Below are 21920 nucleotides of genomic sequence, written 5' to 3'. Positions count from 1 at the left end.
TATGTAAGTTCAAATGTTTCTGCTTTTTTTGCAATGAACAATATCGAAATAGCTTTCGATAGCAAATGACACTAATTTGGTTTAGATCGACATTTTCCCGGAAAGTATTATTCGCACATCAGAAACCTTGAACCACATATTCTTCATCATTTTTGTTCTTTTCCTTATTATTTAGTCTTAAGATAAGTGTTCTGGCTAGAAAAGGACTTAAAATTCTTAAATACACATTACTCCTCCGAAACATATAGTTGGAATACATGTAATTGAATTTTTTTTAACAATCTCTCTTCAGATTCCTTACCAAAAACCGCTGAATTTCTCCTAATGAAACCTCTAAAATGTTGTCATATGGAATGGACAACAGAAACCCAATAACTCAACTTTTCGAGGAATGAGACATGTTTTCATCTCTATGAAAATTAATGATAATTGATAATCAACTTGGTAATAATTAAGTTCATGAATGTTTTTTAGTGAATGTCAGTTCAATTTCTTTGATTTACATTAATGTTAAGTGGTTATCTGGTGGTGATGGTAGTTCACAGAGAAAAATTATTGTTGTTCTCTTAAAAATTTGAAGTTTTAAATAATCAAAGTACATAAATTCCTATGTGAAAACGTGAACTCCCACGCTGGGGTCTTTGATAAGGTGACCAAACATTTATCAAACGTGTACCTGCTAAATTTGTCTTAACTTTTATTATTATTATTTGTTTATTTGTATTGTCATTTGCTTTTATTATTATTACTATTTTATTTTATTTCGTTGTATTTCTGCCTTCTAATCATCTGTCATTTACTAATACATTTTTAATTATCTTTTTTTTTACTTCATTATGTATTGTTTTTCACTTAAAATGGAAATTTTATTATTTTCCCGTTGAAAGAGAACTTTCACAAAGTTTTCTGAGAAGAAACAAAATAAGTAAAGAAGATTTTCACCGCAAATCCGATAAAATATGGTCAATTTAATCAAAAAATGAAAAATAAATGGGGCGGCATTCAGCTGGTTTCGGATCGAGCGCAATTATCCACGCTACTGGATCTGGTGAGAGTTGCGTGAATGTTTCGCTTTCAGTAATGCATGCACCACACAAAGCAGACGGAGCGATCAAAACAATTTCGATTTTTGTAGAAGTGCAAACACGTTCGAATGGTTGGAAATTTTGAGGTAACGACGTTTGAATACTGGTTTTCCAGGTTCTATTATTCAAATGCCCTTGAATGCAAGAAAATTTAAGATTTTCTTGAAAATATTCTCGTACGTGCACATCTGATTCTCTGCATTTCTCGAAACATCACAAAAAAAAATGGTTATGGGTCGTCTGGAGCGTCATCGGGGATGACATGAGCTTTGTTTGAGGTCGTTGAGGCACCAAAAAAATTCGTTGAGGCACCAAAAAAAAATGTATCGTATTGTAGAAATCGTGGAATTATGACGTACAGTACTCAGACGCTATGATACGGTACACAGGTCGAAATCTATTTTTGGAATTTTTGGAAGGATTTCTTTTGATTTCAGAAAAAAAAAAGAAGCTGAGCAGGCAGCAGACACCACGATTAAACATTCCGTTTTAACAAACACAAGAATTCTAGACCGAAGAAAAAAAAATCCACTCAGCAGCTCCAAGCTAATGAAGGAGGGTCATTGATGGCCGCATCGGCTAAGATTAGTCTAGCCATTGGTTGAAGAAAATTTTGTTGAGTACATTATAGAAAAAGTTCTCGAGTGCAAGAGTTTCAGAACGACGTGAGAAGAACTCGTAAAATTTGATGTGGTTGCAAAGGCACCATACGAGACCGGAATGGGTTTTGAAACTGTGTTAATCCCACATTTTTTCGCAGATTCGACTAACTTTTTCACCATTCCGCTGAGAATTTGACGTGCGTCCCCAAAAAAAGTAGAAATAGAGGCATCTAATAATGAAAAAAAAAAACGGATTTCCATGGAGGTTCTTGATTGCAAAATAGAAAAAAGAACAAATTAAGAGAACTACAGTATTGCTTTTAGGAATGGATTATTTTATGGATATAATGCTTTGCAGAAACGTTAAGAATTAGAAAAATTTGTGAAACTTTCAGAATGGAGTGCTGCTAACAATGGAAAAAGCATCAGTGTTGTCAGTAAATTTCTTCCGCAAAAAGTAATTTTCTCCAAGAAAGTACATACAGTACTTTCACGACTACTAGCGAGGATTCTATGAGGTTCCGGGAAGGATTTTCCTGATATCCTTACATGTACAGATTTTTCTATTCCCAGCAGAGTCACACTTATTCGTTGTCCGAGTGTCTGTGTGTACATATCTGAGTGATGTTCAACCGGTTTCTCAGCTAAAGGCTTTTCATTAGCTGAAACATCGCTGATGCTGATCCACAGCGAATAATCCTTAGTGATTGCAACGATCAATACTACTGCAGAGACCAACACTGGTAAGAGAGTCCATAAATCCAGCTTCAAAGCTGGTTCCTAGGAGGGTGACGGTCACGAGAGAGCGAGCACTAACGAAAGTTAACGAGAGGGCAGCAAAGGCGAGCAACATTCGAGAAACGCTGAGAAAGCTCTGCAGAATGCTGCAGAGCTCAGCTATTTAGGAACTTGTGGTTAGTAGATCTAGAAATGCAAATAAAAACATGAACTGAAGAGAACTTGAGCTTGAAATAATTATGGTAGCGAAAACAGGTCCCTTACCATAGCCTCCTTGAGCTGAATTCTATGCGCAAGTAGGCAAGCATGAAACATAATCGCAGTCCAGGGAAGCAACGAAAAATCACCGGAAAAAAGGTGCTAGGCGGCTGCTGGGTCGACCAGCTTAAGTCCGACAGCTAACGATCAAGTGAAATCCTGGCTAAATTGTGGAAGCAATTGGAACGAAAAACGATGAGATCAAGCATCAGACCATCTACGACCAGATCTTAAGCCGCTTTAGCTGCAATTAACAGGAAATTCAGGACATGATCGGCTTCAGTGGAACGAATCTTGGGCAGAATTAGGAGATCAAATAAGTCGATCGATAGAGCAGCAATGATGAAAACCTATCTATGCTCAATAAACGAATCAGATATGATTGAATAACACTTCAAGGTCAGATGGGCGGAACATATCCTAATTGGAAAAAGCGATCGATGATGTGGTTTTTTCGTGGCGATCCGGATCAGATGTGCTGCGCGAAGAAACGAGAAGCTGAACAGAGCGGCTGTGTGTGTGTGTGAGTGTGTTGGTGGCTGGGACCGGCATAGAGAGTTTAAGGATCTGGGAGAGTGCAGAGCAGAAATATAAGTATAGTCTGGTATAGTCGCTCTCGGATCCGATGGTTGCATCGAACATATTGCTTACGAATGAACCACACAGCTAGTTTCCTTTCGAATTCGGCTGCCATCGTCAAATACGAGATTAATGGACCTTAGCGGGCTGAACGACCTTTAGGACATGTTACAGCCTTAGTAGCTTCCTGTTTTCGGAAGAAAACAGCCGTATACTGAGGCTATCGAGGCTACAAAATATTCAATGACGAGTTTTATTTCAAGGACATGCTGTGGAAGGTCACACAAAATCCTTGAATTTTGTACTTGTTTATTTAATTTGGCGCTATAATTAAGTGCCTTCAAACTTTGAAAGTTTATGGCGGTTTATCACTTAATTAACTATATTGTAGGGATTTGAATTTAACTGTATATACTCAAAGTCTTATTGTGGATACTTCAAAAAATACTAAATAAAAAAATACTCAAAAACTAATTTTTTAAAAACAAAATTTTATATCCGTTGCAGAAAATGAAAATAGATAGGAGTCGAAATAAGAGATATTCAAGAAAGTTACTCTCTAGTTTCCATTTCATGGATTTGGACCAATGAAAAACTTGTTCAATAGCGTAGTTCGTCTGGGATGAAGAACACCATCAATCTGGTATTGTTACTGTACACATAGACGAAAAACATTGTTGTAATATAAGAATACAAATCTGTAAGCAAAAAAGGAGACATCTTTGAGGTTCCGAACGTGGAAACATTCTAAACAATCGCAAAGAAAACGCGTTTAAAAAAGGGCATCAGGAAATTGATTGCTAGCTTCTCTGTCATGACATCGCTAGCCATCAACCTTCTGACAGTTCTACAAAAAAGAACTCCTTTCCAAAGAAGAGAATTGATATGTTTTCCTATTCACCGTCATGGTTTCTCAAGAAAACCACTTCCAGTGCAGCAGAAGTGAAAAGTGACATGATTGTCACTTTTCACTTCTGCCGCACTGGAAGTGGTGTCACGCATTTTCCTTGTGAGACCCAATAGCGAACCAATCAAAAACACGAGCTGGAAGGAACGAATGGAAGTGCCTGGAAATGGCATAATTTTGTATAGGAACAGCGGATTTCTTGAGAATAGTATGTTTGCGTGGGAAACTAATAACAAAAAAGGGAGTAAACAATGAAAACACTAAAAAATAAATAAATAAATTTCTGAAGAAAAGGATTGTAGAAGTGAATTTTTTTGGGGATCGTAATGGATTTCGCTCTCGATGATTACTTTTTACTTCCTGAAAGTCGGTAATAAGATAAGTGAATGTTTTTGCATAAAATTGCTGCTATTTTGTCCACTGCTCAAAAACATTTTTCCTCTCTCTCCGTCTCTTTTTTCCGCTTTTTTTCTATAGGAATGGATACGGTCGCCACCTTAAAACTGATAAACTAATTCTACATTGTCGCTATTATCCCCGATGAAAGATTGACGGAATCTGTTTACAACTAAACATGAGAATGTGAGGGGAAAACTTGCAACTGCTGATAATTCTCGATGTTATTCTATTTCACGCACTGCCATTGTTCGTCTTTCCTGGACTATTTATTAAATATTTATTGAACAGAAACATGTTGCTGTTGCTATTTATTTATAAAATTAATTATTCTTTATTTATTAACTAGAAATATCTTTATTGTAGAGTTGAAGAGATTACTGTTAATCAGAGTTTTTTTCCTGAAAAACTATGGAAATAGGGACGTTTTAACGACATGGAAAGTACCGACATTCTATGCATTTCTGTCTGATACGAAGAAAATTAACTCTGCATTGGGAGTTTCAATGATAACAAATATTTTAAGTTACGGTAACCTCATGTGCTCTGTACTAAAGGAATTAGAGATTTCGTTACATTAAATTTTGTTGAGAACGGGAATTATTTGTTGACTGTCGTTGAAGCACACAACTCCCTTGTGTTTCCTTTTTTTCTAGTAACAAAAATTTCGTATAGACTAGGTCATCTCGTGTGTAGGTGGTATTTCCTATATATTTTTCTACTTTTTGAAAATTAAGACTATCATCATCTCAATCTGAAAGAAAAAATACTCTCCTTCATTTTCTACAATCGTCTTCCATATTTCTGGTAGACCTTCAATGACTCCCTTCTAAAATTCACTTATCTATGATGATAACATGCTCCTACGGAGGCTATTGAAAAAAAGCATCATTTATCGGGGTGGGCAAATAGTTATAAGTTCAAATTGCTTTATTTCAGTCGCCAACCTAAAAGTCCCGCTCCTTATGTTTGCGCCATTGACCGCTGCGCGTATGTAATTACAGCAAGAGAGCAAAGAAGACAGAGAAAACCCCGTGAGTTGCTGTGGACGTGCGAGTACAGTTTAATTTTCCACCATACTACTGTAAAATTTTCTGAAAGGACAATTTTCTAGCGTTCAGTGAAAACATCAACTTCTAAGAAGATCTCGAAAAATTTCCAAATATACATCTTGTTTTATAAGTGCTATTAGTTTTAATTTTTAAAATTGAACAGTACAAGAAAGAAACTGAAAAAAACTCAATTAAGAAGTGGTAAACATCAGTTTAAAAGTTTACAGCGTTATTATTTATCTTTTTTTATTCATTTATTATTCATTGCTTTCAAACATTGTGCTAGCGTAGTGCTAGCCAAAAGAAGAATATTATAGTGAAATTGTGGTGAAATTTCCTAAGTACTGGATACAACAAATTTTCGAAATTTTAGTTCGAATTTCAGCTTCCAGCTGAAATGAGAAACGAGCTTGTTTCTAGATTGGTAATTTTCTTCTGATAATGCTTAAATAGTAGGAAAAGTGGAAATTTGGTGAGACATCCAAGACGAAGCAGGCAATTTCCATGACGTTTTTGAGCTAGGATAGGTCGAGAATTCTACATGGAACGATAGTATCCACAAAGCTTATCGTGACTGAGAGCAACGACAACAAGAGATAGAAGCCCCTGGAGTGAGAGTCCTTAGAGGTGGATTTAAAAAAAAAGGCAAACAGATGAATCCAAGCCAAGTAGGAACGATCGGAAGAGCGACATCGGCGACGATCAGCTGAGTGCTAGACATGTCCAGCACTACCACTGAAGTGGTTTAAACCAGCCACAAACCCTCCTCACTCATCTACATTTCGCCAATAAACTTTTATTGCTGACCACCATTGGTTGAAGTGAACTGGTCGGTAAATGGCGTAGAGGATCACCTTTTAGATGAGTTCTCAACAGAGAAATCTCTGGTTTTCATCGATACATCTAATTCTTTTCGAGGCGCATTTGATCAGCACTACAAATTTACTGGCAAAGTACCATCCAGCATTTGATTTTATGTTCAGCTTCAGTGAAAAACCAGCATAGACACGTTGTGCAGGTAATATCTCATTAGCGGCGCCATTAGGTGCATGCGTATTAGCCTAAGGTGAGAATATGTGCTTGAATGTCGGACTGAACGAGCTTGTACGGCTACAAAACCCGAACGAACGACAATACATTTCAAACAAAAAGAGGTGACAAAAAAATGAATTAGCTCATGGATTGCGCATGGAACGACGCCATTACGTTAGTCAGGAGGAAGAATCGTAGCTGGATTCGAAATTAACCGACTGCCTACCTACTCAACTAGTTCCGTTTCTCTCAAATATCAACATATTAGATTGATCCGAGAGTCTTGCGCCAAATTTCACACTTTTCTCAAACAATTGCTACTACTACAATTTATTTATTTATTTATTGAACGATATCACAATGTTACAAGTGATGTGACCAGATGGAGACGAAGCATGCAACGACACTTTGTAACCACTTTGTGATATCGTTCAATAAATAAATAAACTACTACAATTAGAAAAAGATAAAAGATAAAGTCACTGGCGTATCAATCCACTTGGGATGTGTCAACGTGTTTTACTGGAATTCGTAATCGTTGAGGTTTTGGAACGCGCGTTGGCCTATACAATGACTTGCGGGGGACAGCCGATTATCAAGTCAGTGTTTTTATCCTCCCTGACAAGTCTGGTACCAATGAAAGAGGGATGAAAGGCTTGGTGAGCACTGGGGCGATTCCGAACCCTCGACCGTGGCTGACGTGTGGCTACAACGGACCTCTAACCGACTGCGCCACACCAACAAGATAATAACCATCATTATTCACTTCTCATGTAAAACATATCACTAGTCTAAATTGACTAGCTCTTGTCTCACCGCTATGCCTCCCGAAAATAGTAAGTGAACGGATCGATCCTACCTACTTAAGACGCAGCTTCTGGGCAGTTTATGGCTACTCGATAGCTATAGCGAAGCTTTTCATTACAAGGATGTTGAAGAATTTGTACTTCATCATTAAGAGCCAAGAAAAAAGAAGAATCGAATGTTTAAGAAAACCTAGAACCAAAGGGAACGGGCTCTAGCTGTCAAAGAAACTACTGAAACGTTGAAGTAGTTTGTGGAAAAGGAGCTATTTCCACTTTCTACACGTTAGTTCCGTCTTTTTTTCTAAACGGAACTCTTCTATAGCCGATCACTTCCGTAACTTCTTTTTTGCTGCTAACCGGGAATAATCACAGTGGTTTTCCCGAGAAAAGATTGGTTGTGAACTGGATAGTAGTGCTAAACACATTCTAATCTTCAAGTTTTTTTCCTTTCAATTTAGATGAGCAGATATTTTATCCAGATTGGCCGCTGATAGTGGAACTATGTTGTGGTGCTGGAAGGGTGGATTTGCTATGAGAGCTTAACACCCAATGGCAAGGTGTAGTGCAGTCGGTAAGAGGTTCCGCTGTGACCGCACGATCGATCAAATGGCTCGAATCCGCCCCAGTGCTCACCAAGCCTTTCATCCCTTCGGGGTCGATAACCAGACCAGACTTGTCTGGGAGGATAAAAAACACTGACTTGACACATCGGCTAGCCCCCGAAAGTCATTGTATAGGTCAGTTACACGTCCGTAAACCTCAAACGATTCTGAATTGAAGTGAACGTGGGGGCGCATCCCACACGAGTTGAATAACGCAAGACACTTCATCCTCTATCCTTTGTCGTCAGTCGTTCAGGCCCAATCAGTTAAAGGTTTTCGCGGAACTGGCGGTGTTCGGATTTCTCCACAAATGGGTAGAAGTTCAAAACGAACTCTTTATCAACGTGGTCGGGGCGTAGCTTACTGTAACTGTGACAAGCCCAATTCTACCCAGTAATCAGGAAAAAGGCGTGTGAAAGAACCCTGTTTGATCACGTCTCCCCTACGTTGCAACTTTTTATACGACAGAACACAAGCGGCATCGTCGTCGTTCAACGTCCGCAATTCAACTAACGTACCTCAAATAACCTGTACAAACTGCTTTGGTTCTACTACCCGTAATAAGTTGCATCGTTGTTGAGACGGGTCACACAAGGCCGTTTTACACTCTTTTTCTGTATAATTGGGAAAATTGTAGGCGATCACGCTGACAGTCATAACCTACCCCCCTATCAATTCGTGGACGGATCCCAACGTCTTCGGTTTCTTGACACGCTGCCAATGAGGTTAAAAATCGAGCCATACTAAGATTTCTCTTCGAATTCAGAAGTGAATGTTTATGGTTGCCAATACTCAGATTTATCAATACTATTTTATCAATACAATTAATACTACTGTTAAAACTTTCCTTGAATGTTCTCATCCAAATAAAATATTCAAAGTTATATATCCCACATTCCCAATTCCAGACTTTTCAAGTGTACTGGAAAAGCAGCATTTTTGAATCCCAAGAATTTCGATGGTTTTACTATCGAACGATTTTGCTGCCGGACCGAATAATTGTGCCATTCGGTTTCAGTTACACTATATACTTTATCCTACGTATAGCTGGAACAACACGACATGAAACAGGGCACAGCGAAGCGGTGGTGCTAACGGTTGGCATCGTCGTGGGACCATCGCGAACTGCAGTAGCAATAAACGGTGGCAGCAAGGGTCCCAGGCCGATCCTTACCGCTACCGCTCCACCGCACCGCTTCGAGCGCAGCCGCTTACGCAACTGCACAGTCGCGTGTCGTTCGTTCGTTCTGACCTGACTGTACTTCTAGTACCTTCCTGTATATGCAGTAAGGACACGTCCCTACGAGCCTTATTTCAACTAATCATGAAACCGATAGTTATTCTTTTTTTTCGCTTTGAAAACAATTGCTTGAAATTAATTGATCACATCTGCTTATCAGCGTCTGTAGCAAACATGGTGAAATAATACAAGAACGGAAAAGAATTAAAATGCTGAATCGAACTGAATTTCCCACTTTGGTTTTTATTTTATGTCAAATTTTCAAGCCATCATGCAAATAAAAAACATTTAATTCGTTATAAATAGTTTCCATAAATATGCAGCTAGTACATTCGCCGAAAAATAAACAGCAAATTAAGAAAAAAACTTCTAAATTACTATAGTACTTTAAGTACTTCCACTTTTTTTTTCTTTTTTTTTACGAATTACTGGGGAAAAATACCAGTATATTAGTTCACCTACGGTACATGTTGGTTTTTTTTTTCGTTTATTCGACCCAGCGTTGAAATGTTATCATCGTAAGGAAGCGACTATGTGAAATTTCAATCATTTTACCAAGAGCCAGACTTTTTCTTTGGTGAAATTATTATTTTACGTTACCCTAACTTCCATTGCCGCAAGCATTTAGAATCAAAAAATCATTGATGGCTGAGAATTATAAAATTCTAGGTCAAAATCCATGTTATGCGGTATACGTTGGAATAAAGCTGAGCAGCCAAGCATTCATGTCATTCATTTTATGGAGTTGGCCCTGTGCCAGTTATCTAACGAGTTATATGACTCTCATGGGATCAGTTTGTCAAATGAAGTGCCCTTTTTGCAGTGGACCTCAGAGGGAGAGAGGGATCTAGTTGGAGACTTGTAAATAAGTGTGAAATATCAAGAGTAAAAATAAAATATTACAAACAAATATTAAAATCTTTGTAATGTAAAATACTTTTGGAAGAGGTGTTGTTAATTCAAAGATGAACATTTCTTGGCAGATGAGATAAGGAAATCTCTAATGAACCCAGAAATTTTGTTCTTCGTTATCAACTTGTTCCATTTCTGAGAGATAGATTTTGATTTCTGTATTTCTGCTCTATTTTGTTATATTTTATGAAAATAAGAAGTAATGGATAGAAAGTAATTGGCAACACAAGATTTCAACTTATTTTTATTACTTTTAGAAAGTTTTTCCCTCCATCAGCTCCCTCCACCCTTCTCCTTCACCTGTGAAAACTGTCAGTTTTTGAGTGGTCCCAGGCAAATAGCTGCATCTTTTGTGAATTAAAAGAATATTATTTAAGTTCATTGACTCTTCAATGAACTTAAATAATTTTCTTTTAGTTTTCAATAATACTTAAACCTACTTAATTAATTTCTTTTAATCCTCAGCAATACTTAAAGTTAGACACCCATTGAAGACAAATTTTCTTGCAATTATTTGCATTTATACGCACCGTAATTTCCAAAATTTCAATTTTTCTTAGGTGGATTATCGTTTCACTATCACTGTGCATGAATTATATAATTAGAAAAAAAACCATGTAAACTATGTAAAACGTCTAATTCCTTGCATAATTTTTGCTTAAAAAGTTACATGCACATTTTCATTTTTTTTCCTGCCAACTCATCGTTTCTTCCCGTTTATCCCTCTTGAGGTTTCCATAGCGTAGGAGTAATTTTCTTGATGCACGTATGCGCGGTGACTAGGCGATGCTTCTAAATTTTATAGCCTCAGGCGCAACTCTCCATAATTAGAAACGGTCATTATTATCACCCTAACGGGTCGTTCACTAATCCCCAGCATTCGTCCGCGTTGTTCGTAATTTTTCTTCCCGAAGACCAACAAACTCTCTCAATCCTTTAGCAAAAACCACGACGAAACGGTGTTCGTGCTGATGCGGTGAAACCACGCTCGTCGCTCGGCAGCGGCTGTTTGACTTGATGCGAGTGCCATTCCTCCAGAGATTTCAGGCTGTCCGTTTGATATATGTATGACTGCGGAACGATCCTTCAGCTGCGCTACATCGATTTCGGTCGTCATTCTTGTTGTTCTGCTATTTTGCCCCAAGACATCAGCAACATCTTTGAAATTTCTCTCAAATTCCCAACCTCTAGCACCTTTTCATCTACAAAACCATCTCTAGAGAATCGCTGTTTTTTTAACTTTTTGTTACGATCAGGTTATATTCCAGATTCCATTTCCATGTCCTGATCTAGAAATGCTAATTGCATTTTTAACTTTGGTGAGTTTTAGAAAAATTATAAAAAGATTTTCCACTGTATTATGAAACACCTCATTCCTACATCTTCTTCTAAAGGTTAGGATTGGACGGTTAGGATCAGAAGCTTGGATCAGAAGCGTAGTGCGCCAGAGCCATGGCCCCTACCTGATTAGTATACAGACCTCACGTACTCAAACAAAACGTTTCTGACCTGTCTGAGCGTAGAATAATTTGGTCCCTGGTTCTAACTGCGCAAATACGCTGGAATTGGGCTAGAATTTGGCTGGGATTGAACGGATCACCACAACTTTCAGAGGCGCCCGGAGATCGAATGTAACTGAAGTAATTGAAGCAAAAATTCGCGAACATACTACCTAGAGCGTTTGATTGTTGGTGTGGCACCAACTTTTGCATCGGCGTAAAACATATCGTTACATGATGATGTGACGCGTCCTCGGTGAACACATACACGGAGTTCTCGCTACAGTATGCCGGAAACTCTCCGGACCCCTTCTTTTTGCTGCCTACAGTTCTTCACTATTTTTCATATAATACAACAGAATCGATTTACGTTTTACCAACATTATCTTTTTCAATTAGTTGTACCGTTTGCTTTGCTCCAAGGATGATCCACTTCATAGCGATTCAATATAGTTTTTTTTTTCTCGGATTGTGCTTTTTTTGATTTCTTATGTTACGAATTATAGCGAAATTCCAAAAATAACGTCATGAAAGAAGGCTGACTGTGCGTAGTTACACAAAAAGTGAGACGGAAATTCAATCCCTGCAAAGTGAAGTTTTTGAAGAGATTCTCTGAATCAGGATAAACTACAAAACTCTTGAAGACCTCGGTTCTTTTTGTGTGACCACAACGTAAGGAATTGAGCAAAAAATGTTACAGAAATTAGATCCTTACAAATTGGGGCCTTACAAATAAACTATGTATGTATGTATGTAAATGAAAAAAAGAGGCTTCACTAAGACTATCTTAATGCTGCACTATCAACACGGAGTAATTGAAAAACTTGAAAAAGAAAAAAAAAGAAGAGGTCCTTGAAGTTTTTTGTATACCGTAGCTCAGAGCGTACACAGAACTCAGGGCGTATAGTAAGGTCAAAACGGCATGAAACACGTTGCAGTTGCGCAGGCGGCTGCGCTTAAAACGACGCGGTGGAGCGTAACGGTTGCGATCGAGCGAGGACCCTTGCTGCTACTGTATACTGATGCAGTTCGCGATGGTCTCACCTCAATTCCAACCGCTCTCTCCACCGCACCTCTTCGACCGCAGCCGCTTGCGCAACTGCACCGTGCTTCATAACCCTACTATAGACAGAGCTCAGAGCACCCTTTCACCGAGCACGTGTCGCGTTGTCGTGTTGCAACCTTATTTAGCGTCGACTGTAGATGCACAGATTCCCCACAATGAGGCTGAAAAATCTAAAAAATCTATTTCATGTGACAAGTCCAAGATTCTAGATTCCCTAGTCGGTTTGGCGTAGGAGGTACTGTTCTATTATATACACCTACGTATGAGGAACATCATTTTTTCTCCCATGCTCTGCTCTCATACGCTGTCTTTTGTTCAACACGGTCAAATTCCTTTGTAGAACTGTTTATATCGTATCTGAACGTTCATACTTGTCCTCACTTGAGACACTTATTCTTACCAGCAAGACGGTGTTCATTCACACCATTCTGCAGTTCAAAGGAGGCTAATCTAAAGTGGATCGCCTAGGTGGAGGCGAAAAGATCCATCCTTTCAATTTTATCCTCTATCTATTTTTTTTAGTGCGGTTTTATAAGTCGAGTGAATTTGAGAATAGGAGGATTGTCCATTTCACTCAACCTCGACCTAAGCAGGCGAAAAATACGCGGTTTCTACTTTGCAATTTGCTATCTGCTTTCGCCCAACGCGTTCGACTTCAGTTCAGAATCATTTGAGGTTCAGGCACTGGCGCAATTTTGAACCGTCGATCGTGCAATCATAGTGGAACCTCCTGCCGACTGCGCTACACCCGCCCTATTGTATAGCTTCCTATTGCAATTCCATTAAACAGCTGTTGAATCATCCCAAAAATACTGAAAATATTTCATCCTTAAAATACAATCCCTTACCGTCAGTTTTGAAAAATAAAGGAAGTATAGAGTACCGATGTATTTATAAGATGAACCAGTAGATCATTTCTGAATCTCACCCTCCATATCCGAAATAGTTTCACAAGATCCGGGAAAGTGTGGCAAAGAGTTCGTTGAATATAAGCGGGGCCAACGTTCCTATGGGTACCAGTAAATATAAAGCGGTTAACAATCTTCAAGTCCTTTCTTCTTGAAACCTCGGCATTGGGAACTGTACTTATGTTACCTTGTTATGCCAACGATGTTTTGGTGAAATTTTATTATTGGCCTGACGTTTGGACAACTTCGTCCCTATCAAAAGCTTGAAAATGGTTCGAGGTCTTCGATGCTATGCATATCCCATCAAACTTCTCCTCTCTCCTCGACATCGTTCTAAGTACACTACATAAAAACTCCTAAGAAGAAAACAAATTGATCAGTCTCACCGACTAGCGGGCCTGAACCACCGCGTTCTTACCGATGAACATTTAAAGGGTTACAGTAGTATCAAAACGACATGAAGCACGTACGCAACTGCGTACACGGCTTCTCTCGAGGCGCTTCGGTGAAGCGTAGCGGCTAGGAGCGTGGCGAAACCCTTGCTGGCACCATCCATCGCCGCAGTGTGCGACGGTCCCACCTCGGTTCCAACTGCTGTCTCCACCGCACCATTTCGAGCGCGTACGCAAATGCACCGCAACTACACTCGTAATTCATGTCGTTTTGACCCAACTATACTTCTGTACGCCAGGAGAGTGCGAAGAAGACACCATCATACTGTTCAGCTTCGTAGGTGTAGATGTCTCTCGCTCCCATTTTCCAGCTACCTTTTTCAGCTCTCATCTTCTGTTGCCGACGAGTATGCGGACCTCATGCGTAGTGACGTCACCGCACGAGTACTTCCGCTGAATATTACAGTGAATTCAACGGAGCTAATTGACGCTTCCTGCACTTTTACATTACATCGGTGAGTGCTCTTTATAATAGTTCACAGATACTGCAGATTTCAGTGAAAATATGAATAAAACTAAATAAATAATAAATAAATGAATAAATAAATATGTATGAATATGAATAAAATAAATAAATAAAATTAATATGACTGAATAACCATGAGAAAACATAAATAAAAGACCACTTTATGGTAGCAAGACTATCTAATGCCCAAGGTGTGGTTGTTTCCAATCGATTCCGATGGATTTCAATGGTAGGACCGCATGCGCTGGAAGTGGTATTGCAGTTGCACTATAAAGTTAAAGTTAGATAAAGTTTCTGGCGTTAATCAATCCGCTTGGGCTGCGCCCCCACGTTCACTTCAATTCAGAATCGTTTGAGGTTTACGAACGTGTATCTGGCCTATACAATGACTTGTGGTGGCTGGCTAGCCGGTGTGTCAAGTCAGTGCTTTTATCCTCCCAGACAAGTCTGGTACCAATTTATCGACCCCGGAGGGATGAAAGGCTTGGTGAGCACTAGGGCGGATTCGAACCTCCAATCGATCTTGCAGGAAGCGGAACCTCTTACCGCTACCCCACACCCGCCCCTGTTGCACTATAATTCTGAGATTTTCGACACGACTCTGCCATACAACAATTTATGATGATGATAACAATTCTGGCACTCTGATTTTGTTTTCACTTGCCGTATAACTCACATGCTATGTTTAGTGTTGTTTTCCTCTCGACCCTCTCTCCCGTATAGCTCCACCACCCGGCTTCGCGTTGACAAATTAAGCGGCTTTGGAGCGAATCCAAAAAGAGAAATGGTAGTGTTTCCCGCTATAGAAGCCTCCCTCATTTATTAGCACTCGGCTTGTAGCACAAATGAGAGAAAGCACTTTTTTCTCAGAACTTCCGTGTTCCAGGGAAGAAATATGAAGGAGGAACGAATACGAGTCTCAGGTTTCTCCGTGCTTCGTAGTTTCTGATATGAAACTGGTAAAGAAATCGTGGAATTTTTCTCGTCGGGTACACACGAGCAAAGTCCTTATCTCAAAATCGCGCATTCGACGTTCGCTCTTCTTTAGAGATTCATTTTTTCGTTTTTATTCAAGGAAAAAAAGCTTCGGAAAAGTTGAAGTCAATAAATTCGGCAAAATTTTTACCGATTTTGCCGAAATTGTTAAATATTCATTTCCATGGTCCTCCTTTCCATATTGTTCTTATCTCGGTTTTTTTGTTTTCTGTTTGCAATTTTTCTATTTGTTTATTTCTTAAGTCTGTTTTTTCTTAGACGTGTGTATTTTGTTAGTAGATAAGATTATTAGATAAGATAGGAATTCTGCGAGACCCTTCGGATCGGATTTATTTCATTCCAAGATCAGTTTTTTTGTTCATAAACATGGCGATTAGTTCAGGTGCACTTCCCTATTTTGTAAAGGAAGGTATGTGAATCTGACCTGACTTATACTGAACTGTTCAAGCTTGAGAAGAGAAAGGAGAGAAAAGAAGCTAGGAATCTGTATGGGAACAGTGTACCATAACCATAACTTCCTATCCATCTACTTCAAGGCAAAAAGAAGCCCTTTTCCAGTTAAAGACATCAGCCCACGAATTTGAGGTGGTACGGATTTCAGATGGAGTATTCGTATACGGGATCGTAGATTATGTAGAGGGGGTGATTCCGTCCATTTCTTCCTAATTGCCGTAAAAAACGGCCCGGAAGATGCGGCGCGTGCACAAGGCTGGCGCGCTCCAATCGAACTCGCCGTAGAAAGTAGCGCGCCGGAACGCTCGAAGCCGTATCTTTCGGACCCTTTTTTACGGCAGTTGAGAAGAAATGGACGGGATCACCCTTCTCTCCATAATCTACGATCCTGTCCCCCGAATACTCCATCTGAAATGCGTACCATCTCGGATTTATGATGTGAGTGATGCCTTTAAGGCAACAGATCTAGTTTTGCAAAATTATAATTCTTACCACTGAAGGAAAACTTTGTATCCGTATAGTCACCCCGTGTACGACCAGTGAATAGTAGCCAAATACAAACTGTATACAAATTGATGGCGGACCATGTAACGCATACTGAACAGACTACCAACCAGATAGAACAGATGTTATTTTTTATCTCATCAAAACTTGCATTTGTACCTGATGCTCGTTTTCTTTTTCATCAATTTCTACTCTCTTGTCATTACTCCATTACACGCTGGATTTCCCTCGGGTCAGTGTTTTTATGTCCGCTTCAGTAATAGTCCTATGTATTGATGCTGATGGTAGATAACTTTAGATGATGAGCAGAAGTTTTATATCATTATTCTATATTTCCCTTTTAAGAACTAAAACAAACAAGATTCCTAAAGTTTAAAATATACTCCTTCTTTTTTTTCACAATCCTCTCCCATAATTGGGGTAGATGTTCTCTTCCCTCATTCGAAACCAGACTTCAACTTATTATAATGAAATATCACATTATTTATAGGGTGGCGCAATAATTTGAGACATAGAAACTTATAAAGTAATTCCATGTAAAAAAGTAAAACAATTCGAATATGTTGTACTCCATCCTATTGAATTTAAGAAATGTGAATAAAAAACGATACTAGAAGGTTCGTGTAGTTGATGCTAAATTTATTCAACTAAAAGAACGGAACGAGTCCAGCAGAAACTGTGCTGCCTTGCTTCCTTCACCCTCTACTTAGAGGGAGCGTTCTGATTTTGACGTGATGTGGAACCCATAGCGAAAACGTAGAGTTCGGGTAGTAGATTGCGGAGCCCAGCTTGCTTCTGTTCATCTTTTTCTGATTTCTGCTGCAGATCGCAACGCTTGCGCACGCACCGCATCCAGGTGCGAGCGGTCAAAAGTCAATGATGTCTCTTCACCAGAGAATTCAAATGAAACCAATGAATGGGCTGCTGATGGGACCGGAAAGGGTGCGTATAAAAAGGATAAAGTCACTGGTGTATCAATCCACTTGGGATCCGCCGACGCATTTGCTACAATTCGTAATCGTTGAGATTTTGGAACGCGTGTTGGCCTACTTGCGGGGGCTAGTCGATCATCAAGTCAATGTTTTTATTCGCACAGACAGCTCTGGTACGGATTTATCGACCCCGGAAGGATGGAAGGTTTGGTTTGCACTAGGCGGTTCCGAACCATCGATCGTGTTGCTAAAACGGCCCTCTATCGGACTGCGGCACAGCGTCCCTGTGTGCATATAAAGGCATCACCCCACAAATCTGAGGTGGTACGGATTTCAGATGGAGTATTCGTATACGGGATCGTAGATTATGGAGAAGGGGGTGATTCCGTCCATTTCTTCCTTATTGCCGCCAAAAACGGTCCGGAAGATACGGCTTCGAGCGTTCCGGCTCGCTACTTTCTGCAACGAGTTCGATTGGAGCGCGCCAGGCTTGCGCCCGCGCCGCATCTTCCGGACCGTTTTTTGCGGCAATAAGGAAGAAATGGACGGAATCTTCCCCCTCTCCATAAGCTACGATCCCGTATACGAATACTCCACCTGAAATCCGTACCACCTCAGATTCGTGGAGTGATGCCTATAAACGTGTTCTAATGTGCCTTACCGGAACTAAGGCGGTTATCACGCTGTTTTTTTTACGACGATTAGGAAACGATGAGCAGAACCATGCTGAGTTCCGCTACCTGCTGCTCAAACTCTAAGTCTTCGCTGCCGGTTTGGCACTATGCAAAATCGTGATACGCTGCTTTTAACGTACACTCTCTTCCCTCTGCACTGCCCTAATCGAATGTGCATTACAGTAATCTTGGTGAACACATCCGAAACCTATTATAGGTCCAAAACTTCCAACCAAGAAACTCCACATTTCCTTCTTTTTCGCATTTAAAACATGAAGCATATGACTGAATACATCTTTTCAGGACATCCTGCAAAAATCCACCGTTGACTACGAACGAAACGATCTCTTGGCATACGAGGATCTGTTTTAACTGGAAATGCAATGCTCGTAAGCACATATTTATAGCTTTGAAATTCTAATCACCTCACGAACTGGGTGGTGTGGGTCGCCTTTACGTCCGTATTTGATATTTATCGTAGATAGAGGTAGAAAGAGAAGGAAAGATGGAGATGACGCGGCGAGAAATGAATATTCATGAGAAAAAATGAAAACACAACCAAAAATCCTTGGAAATTGTTATATCCTGTGTCTTGATCACATCATTTCGTGAAATTACTCGTGATGCTGTGATTTATGCAATCATTTAAACTATGAAATCCTACTACAGTTTTTCTCGGAAACTCCGGAAAGTGGAACTGGATGTAGAGCTTCGTAGGTTCGAAAGAATATTATGATTAGTGAATTTGTCTGATTTCATGAATTGTTCGATCTTTCTTAAGAATCCTTCAAACATTTTTCGAGGCTGAGAGAGAAAAAATTTCTTTGTTCTCACCGAATGGTTCAGTAAAATTTCATTAATTTTCGGTGACTTCTACTCCCAATATGCTTTTCCCAACTCTGTTGGGAATTTGAAATACTGACTCATAATTCAAGTATTTTTTGAATTTTTTTACAACTCTTGTTTCACAACTCAATTTGGGGTCAAAACGACTTGAATTGTGGTGCAATTGCGTAGGCGATTGTACTCGTGGCACCCTGCCTTGGCGATGCAGTCGATTTGAGCTAGTGAGGGTCCCACCGTGAGTTCAACCACTTACGCAATTGCACCATAAGTCACGTCGTTCTGACCTGACCGTAGGTATTTTGTGATCGATATCCTTGGGTTTTCCCGGTTTTTGAACCACTTGTTATATGTATGTAGGATTGAAAAACACCTCCATGTTACATGTAGCAAGCGTGCATGAAAAGAAATTCCGGTAACTACTAGTGACCGCTGGATGAAAAAACCAGGATATTTGCACTGATTAGCTGACGGGGCATAAAAGAAACTGAACACTAAACTAACTCGCTGAACTAAAAGTGACTATCATTTCTTTATAGCACTTCACGCGATGCGAGTTGAGAATTGCTGGGTTGGCACCAGAAAAAGTCCTGTTTATTTGGTGAAGTCCAATGGGTAAGACCTCTCATTTTTCTTTGTTTTTCTTTTCAATTTGAATTGTTGGATTATTTTCTACGTACACATTTTAAAAAAGCTGCTATCCTTCTTGAAAATATTCCCTCTACAGTATTGCAGAGGTTGAAAACCGAGTTATAGTCGACTCAAAGCGATCTGAAGCTTGGTGCAATTGCGTGAGTGGGTGCAATCAAGATGGGACGCTAACTCATCTTTGCGGTTCGTCTGCCGCAATGGAGGGTCCCGCCTCGATGGCGACCGCTAGCCACCTGATTGCGGCACTTCGAACGAAGCCACCTAGCAATTGAGTCAGGCTTCACCTCGTTTTGACCCGACTATATCTTCACAAATAAATAGGCGTTATTTCACCCTTGTGTCAGTTGTCATGTACGAATCAGGAAAACGTTGTCTCTGTGTTCAGATGTACAGCAGAATCCGCTCTACTCCACTCGCCTTCGTATGCTTCTTTCCTCCGCGCTGCTTCGATAGGATGGCTGTCAATCCGGCAGGCAGGTGTCGACGAGCTGCTCGTCTCCTGTCACATCACATTATGTCACGTTTGTGACGACAACTGCCGAGAGTATACCGTAAGCATAGCCTTGACGAACAATATGTTCATAGGATATTTGCCGCACGAAAGTTTCTCGAACGAAAAGCGAAGATAATAGAGATTCTGCAGCTTTATTCCTTTGAATTGCGAGAAACGGCAAAAAAAGCACTGCCTGCAGTCAGCGTCCGAATTCTTCGACCGAGTGACTGTGACGTTTTACGCAGAGTGCTACAATTCCTTCTACTAACTTACTTTTCTAAAAAACATCTCAGCTACAAAATCAATCGCAACAAACTTTCTAGAAGAAAGCTAAGTAGATTTATGCACCAGTAAAATATGTTTTCCCTGTTACTGTTCAATTTGTGTATACAATATTAGTGAGTTGTCCTCTTTTTCAAGTGTTCTAAATCGAAAGCGTAGCAAATCCCAGGATCTTGGTCTGAAAAATTACAAAAATAGAAAAAAAAAAAGGAAGGAGCTTTAAGTTATTAATGGTTCGCAAAGCGTATGGTTGTTTAAATGTTGGGAAACATTTAATTCGTGAATTTCCCTGCCGTGACAACGTAGGCATGCGATTTTTTGTTTTTTTTTTGGGGGGAGGAAGTAGACACTTTTTAAAAAAAAAAAAATAAAAATTTAATTTTTTTTTTTTTTTTTTTTTTTAAAAAACCCCCCTCCCTCTCTTCCTCATGATTCTGGATTTCTTGTAACTTTGATCTGATCTATCGATACCTAGCTGGCATTCTTACGAATGTCCCTCGTTCTCACTCTTGTCTTCTTAGTGCCAAATGTCCGTGAAAACAGCAATACGTAACGGCACCGTAATCGGTCCTTTACAGCCTCCTCGATCGTGTCGAGACTCGTCAATTCGTAATTACGATCAAATGTGGAACGAAAGCACAGCAGTTGAACGTGCATGCAATCCACCCGTGGAGTCGACGACTGCATTTCTAACTAGTCATTCTCATGACAGAATTCCCATCAATTTAATCACAATCATACTGTGTTTTCTTCCACGTCTTGTATATTTTTCACGCTTTTAACGGGTTTTGTCCAGAAGAATTGCTGGACATGTTCACTTAAACGGGATTCGCCGATAGTTCTAGGCTAGTCTCTCCCACGCAATAAATATTCCTCGATATTGTCTCTGGTTATTTTTGTTCTCCGTTCACTGCTATTTCTAAAAACCAGTATTTTCTAAAATTTCTAAAAGTAAGTTCGTCTTCTGACGAACTCGATTTTTGTTTCTCGCATATTCTGCATCAGTAGAGGCAGCTACAGATTAGTCTTTTGACAGTTATCCAAGAAACAGCTTAGATGTAGTTCTCGAAAAAAAAACCACTCCCATCATTATCGTCTAGAGCGCGAATACTCTACACGATGGACGATGTTGGACACGATCCAAATGGCGTTTGGCCATATCCGTTTCACAGCATTGGTCGGTCTGCATGGTTGCATAACGGAAGAAATAGGGAAAAAGCCCACGGCAACTCTGCAAACTTATTATTGCAGGGGCGTCTTTACAGTATCCTCATTGCACTTGATAAGTCCTAGGTCCACCCATGTATATAGAGCAAAGGAGCAGAAGTACTGAAGAAATATTTCCATGGTCTCACCAATGCCATGCCATGAATGTTGTGTTCAACACAAAACCTTGCTATGTGTCTTTTTTCAGTGTTGTACAAATTTTAACAAGGTTTTTTCTCGGATACTATCACCAAGGGGGCGAGTGTAGTGAAGCGGTTAGAGGTTC

The 21920-nt window shown here is 39.8% G+C and overlaps 1 protein-coding gene across 2 annotated transcripts; it reads left to right on the top strand.

Annotated features, from left to right (window-relative positions):
• Positions 1 to 1153: 1153 nt before the first annotated feature.
• Positions 1154 to 21721, top strand: RB195_009271 (uncharacterized protein; the record flags this gene model as incomplete). 2 transcript variants are annotated; one of them, XM_064189749.1, is made up of 8 exons in its annotated part: positions 1154 to 1171; positions 14459 to 14589; positions 18463 to 18548; positions 19542 to 19617; positions 20039 to 20204; positions 21007 to 21124; positions 21529 to 21605; positions 21680 to 21721. In XM_064189749.1, the coding sequence occupies 8 exons, from the start codon at positions 1154 to 1156 to the stop codon at positions 21719 to 21721; spliced, it is 714 nt and encodes a 237-aa protein (XP_064047331.1). The 2 variants fall into 2 exon arrangements, with proteins under 2 accessions (XP_064047331.1, XP_064047332.1); XM_064189748.1 differs by lacking the exons at positions 1154 to 1171; positions 14459 to 14589; positions 18463 to 18548; positions 21529 to 21605; positions 21680 to 21721 and having other exon boundaries at positions 19553 to 19617; positions 21007 to 21210.
• Positions 21722 to 21920: the final 199 nt, after the last annotated feature.

This window comes from Necator americanus, chromosome III (genome assembly GCF_031761385.1).
Source record: "Necator americanus strain Aroian chromosome III, whole genome shotgun sequence".
Classification (NCBI taxonomy): Eukaryota; Metazoa; Nematoda; class Chromadorea; order Rhabditida; family Ancylostomatidae; genus Necator; species Necator americanus.
This window is presented reverse-complemented; position numbering and strand designations above follow the sequence as displayed.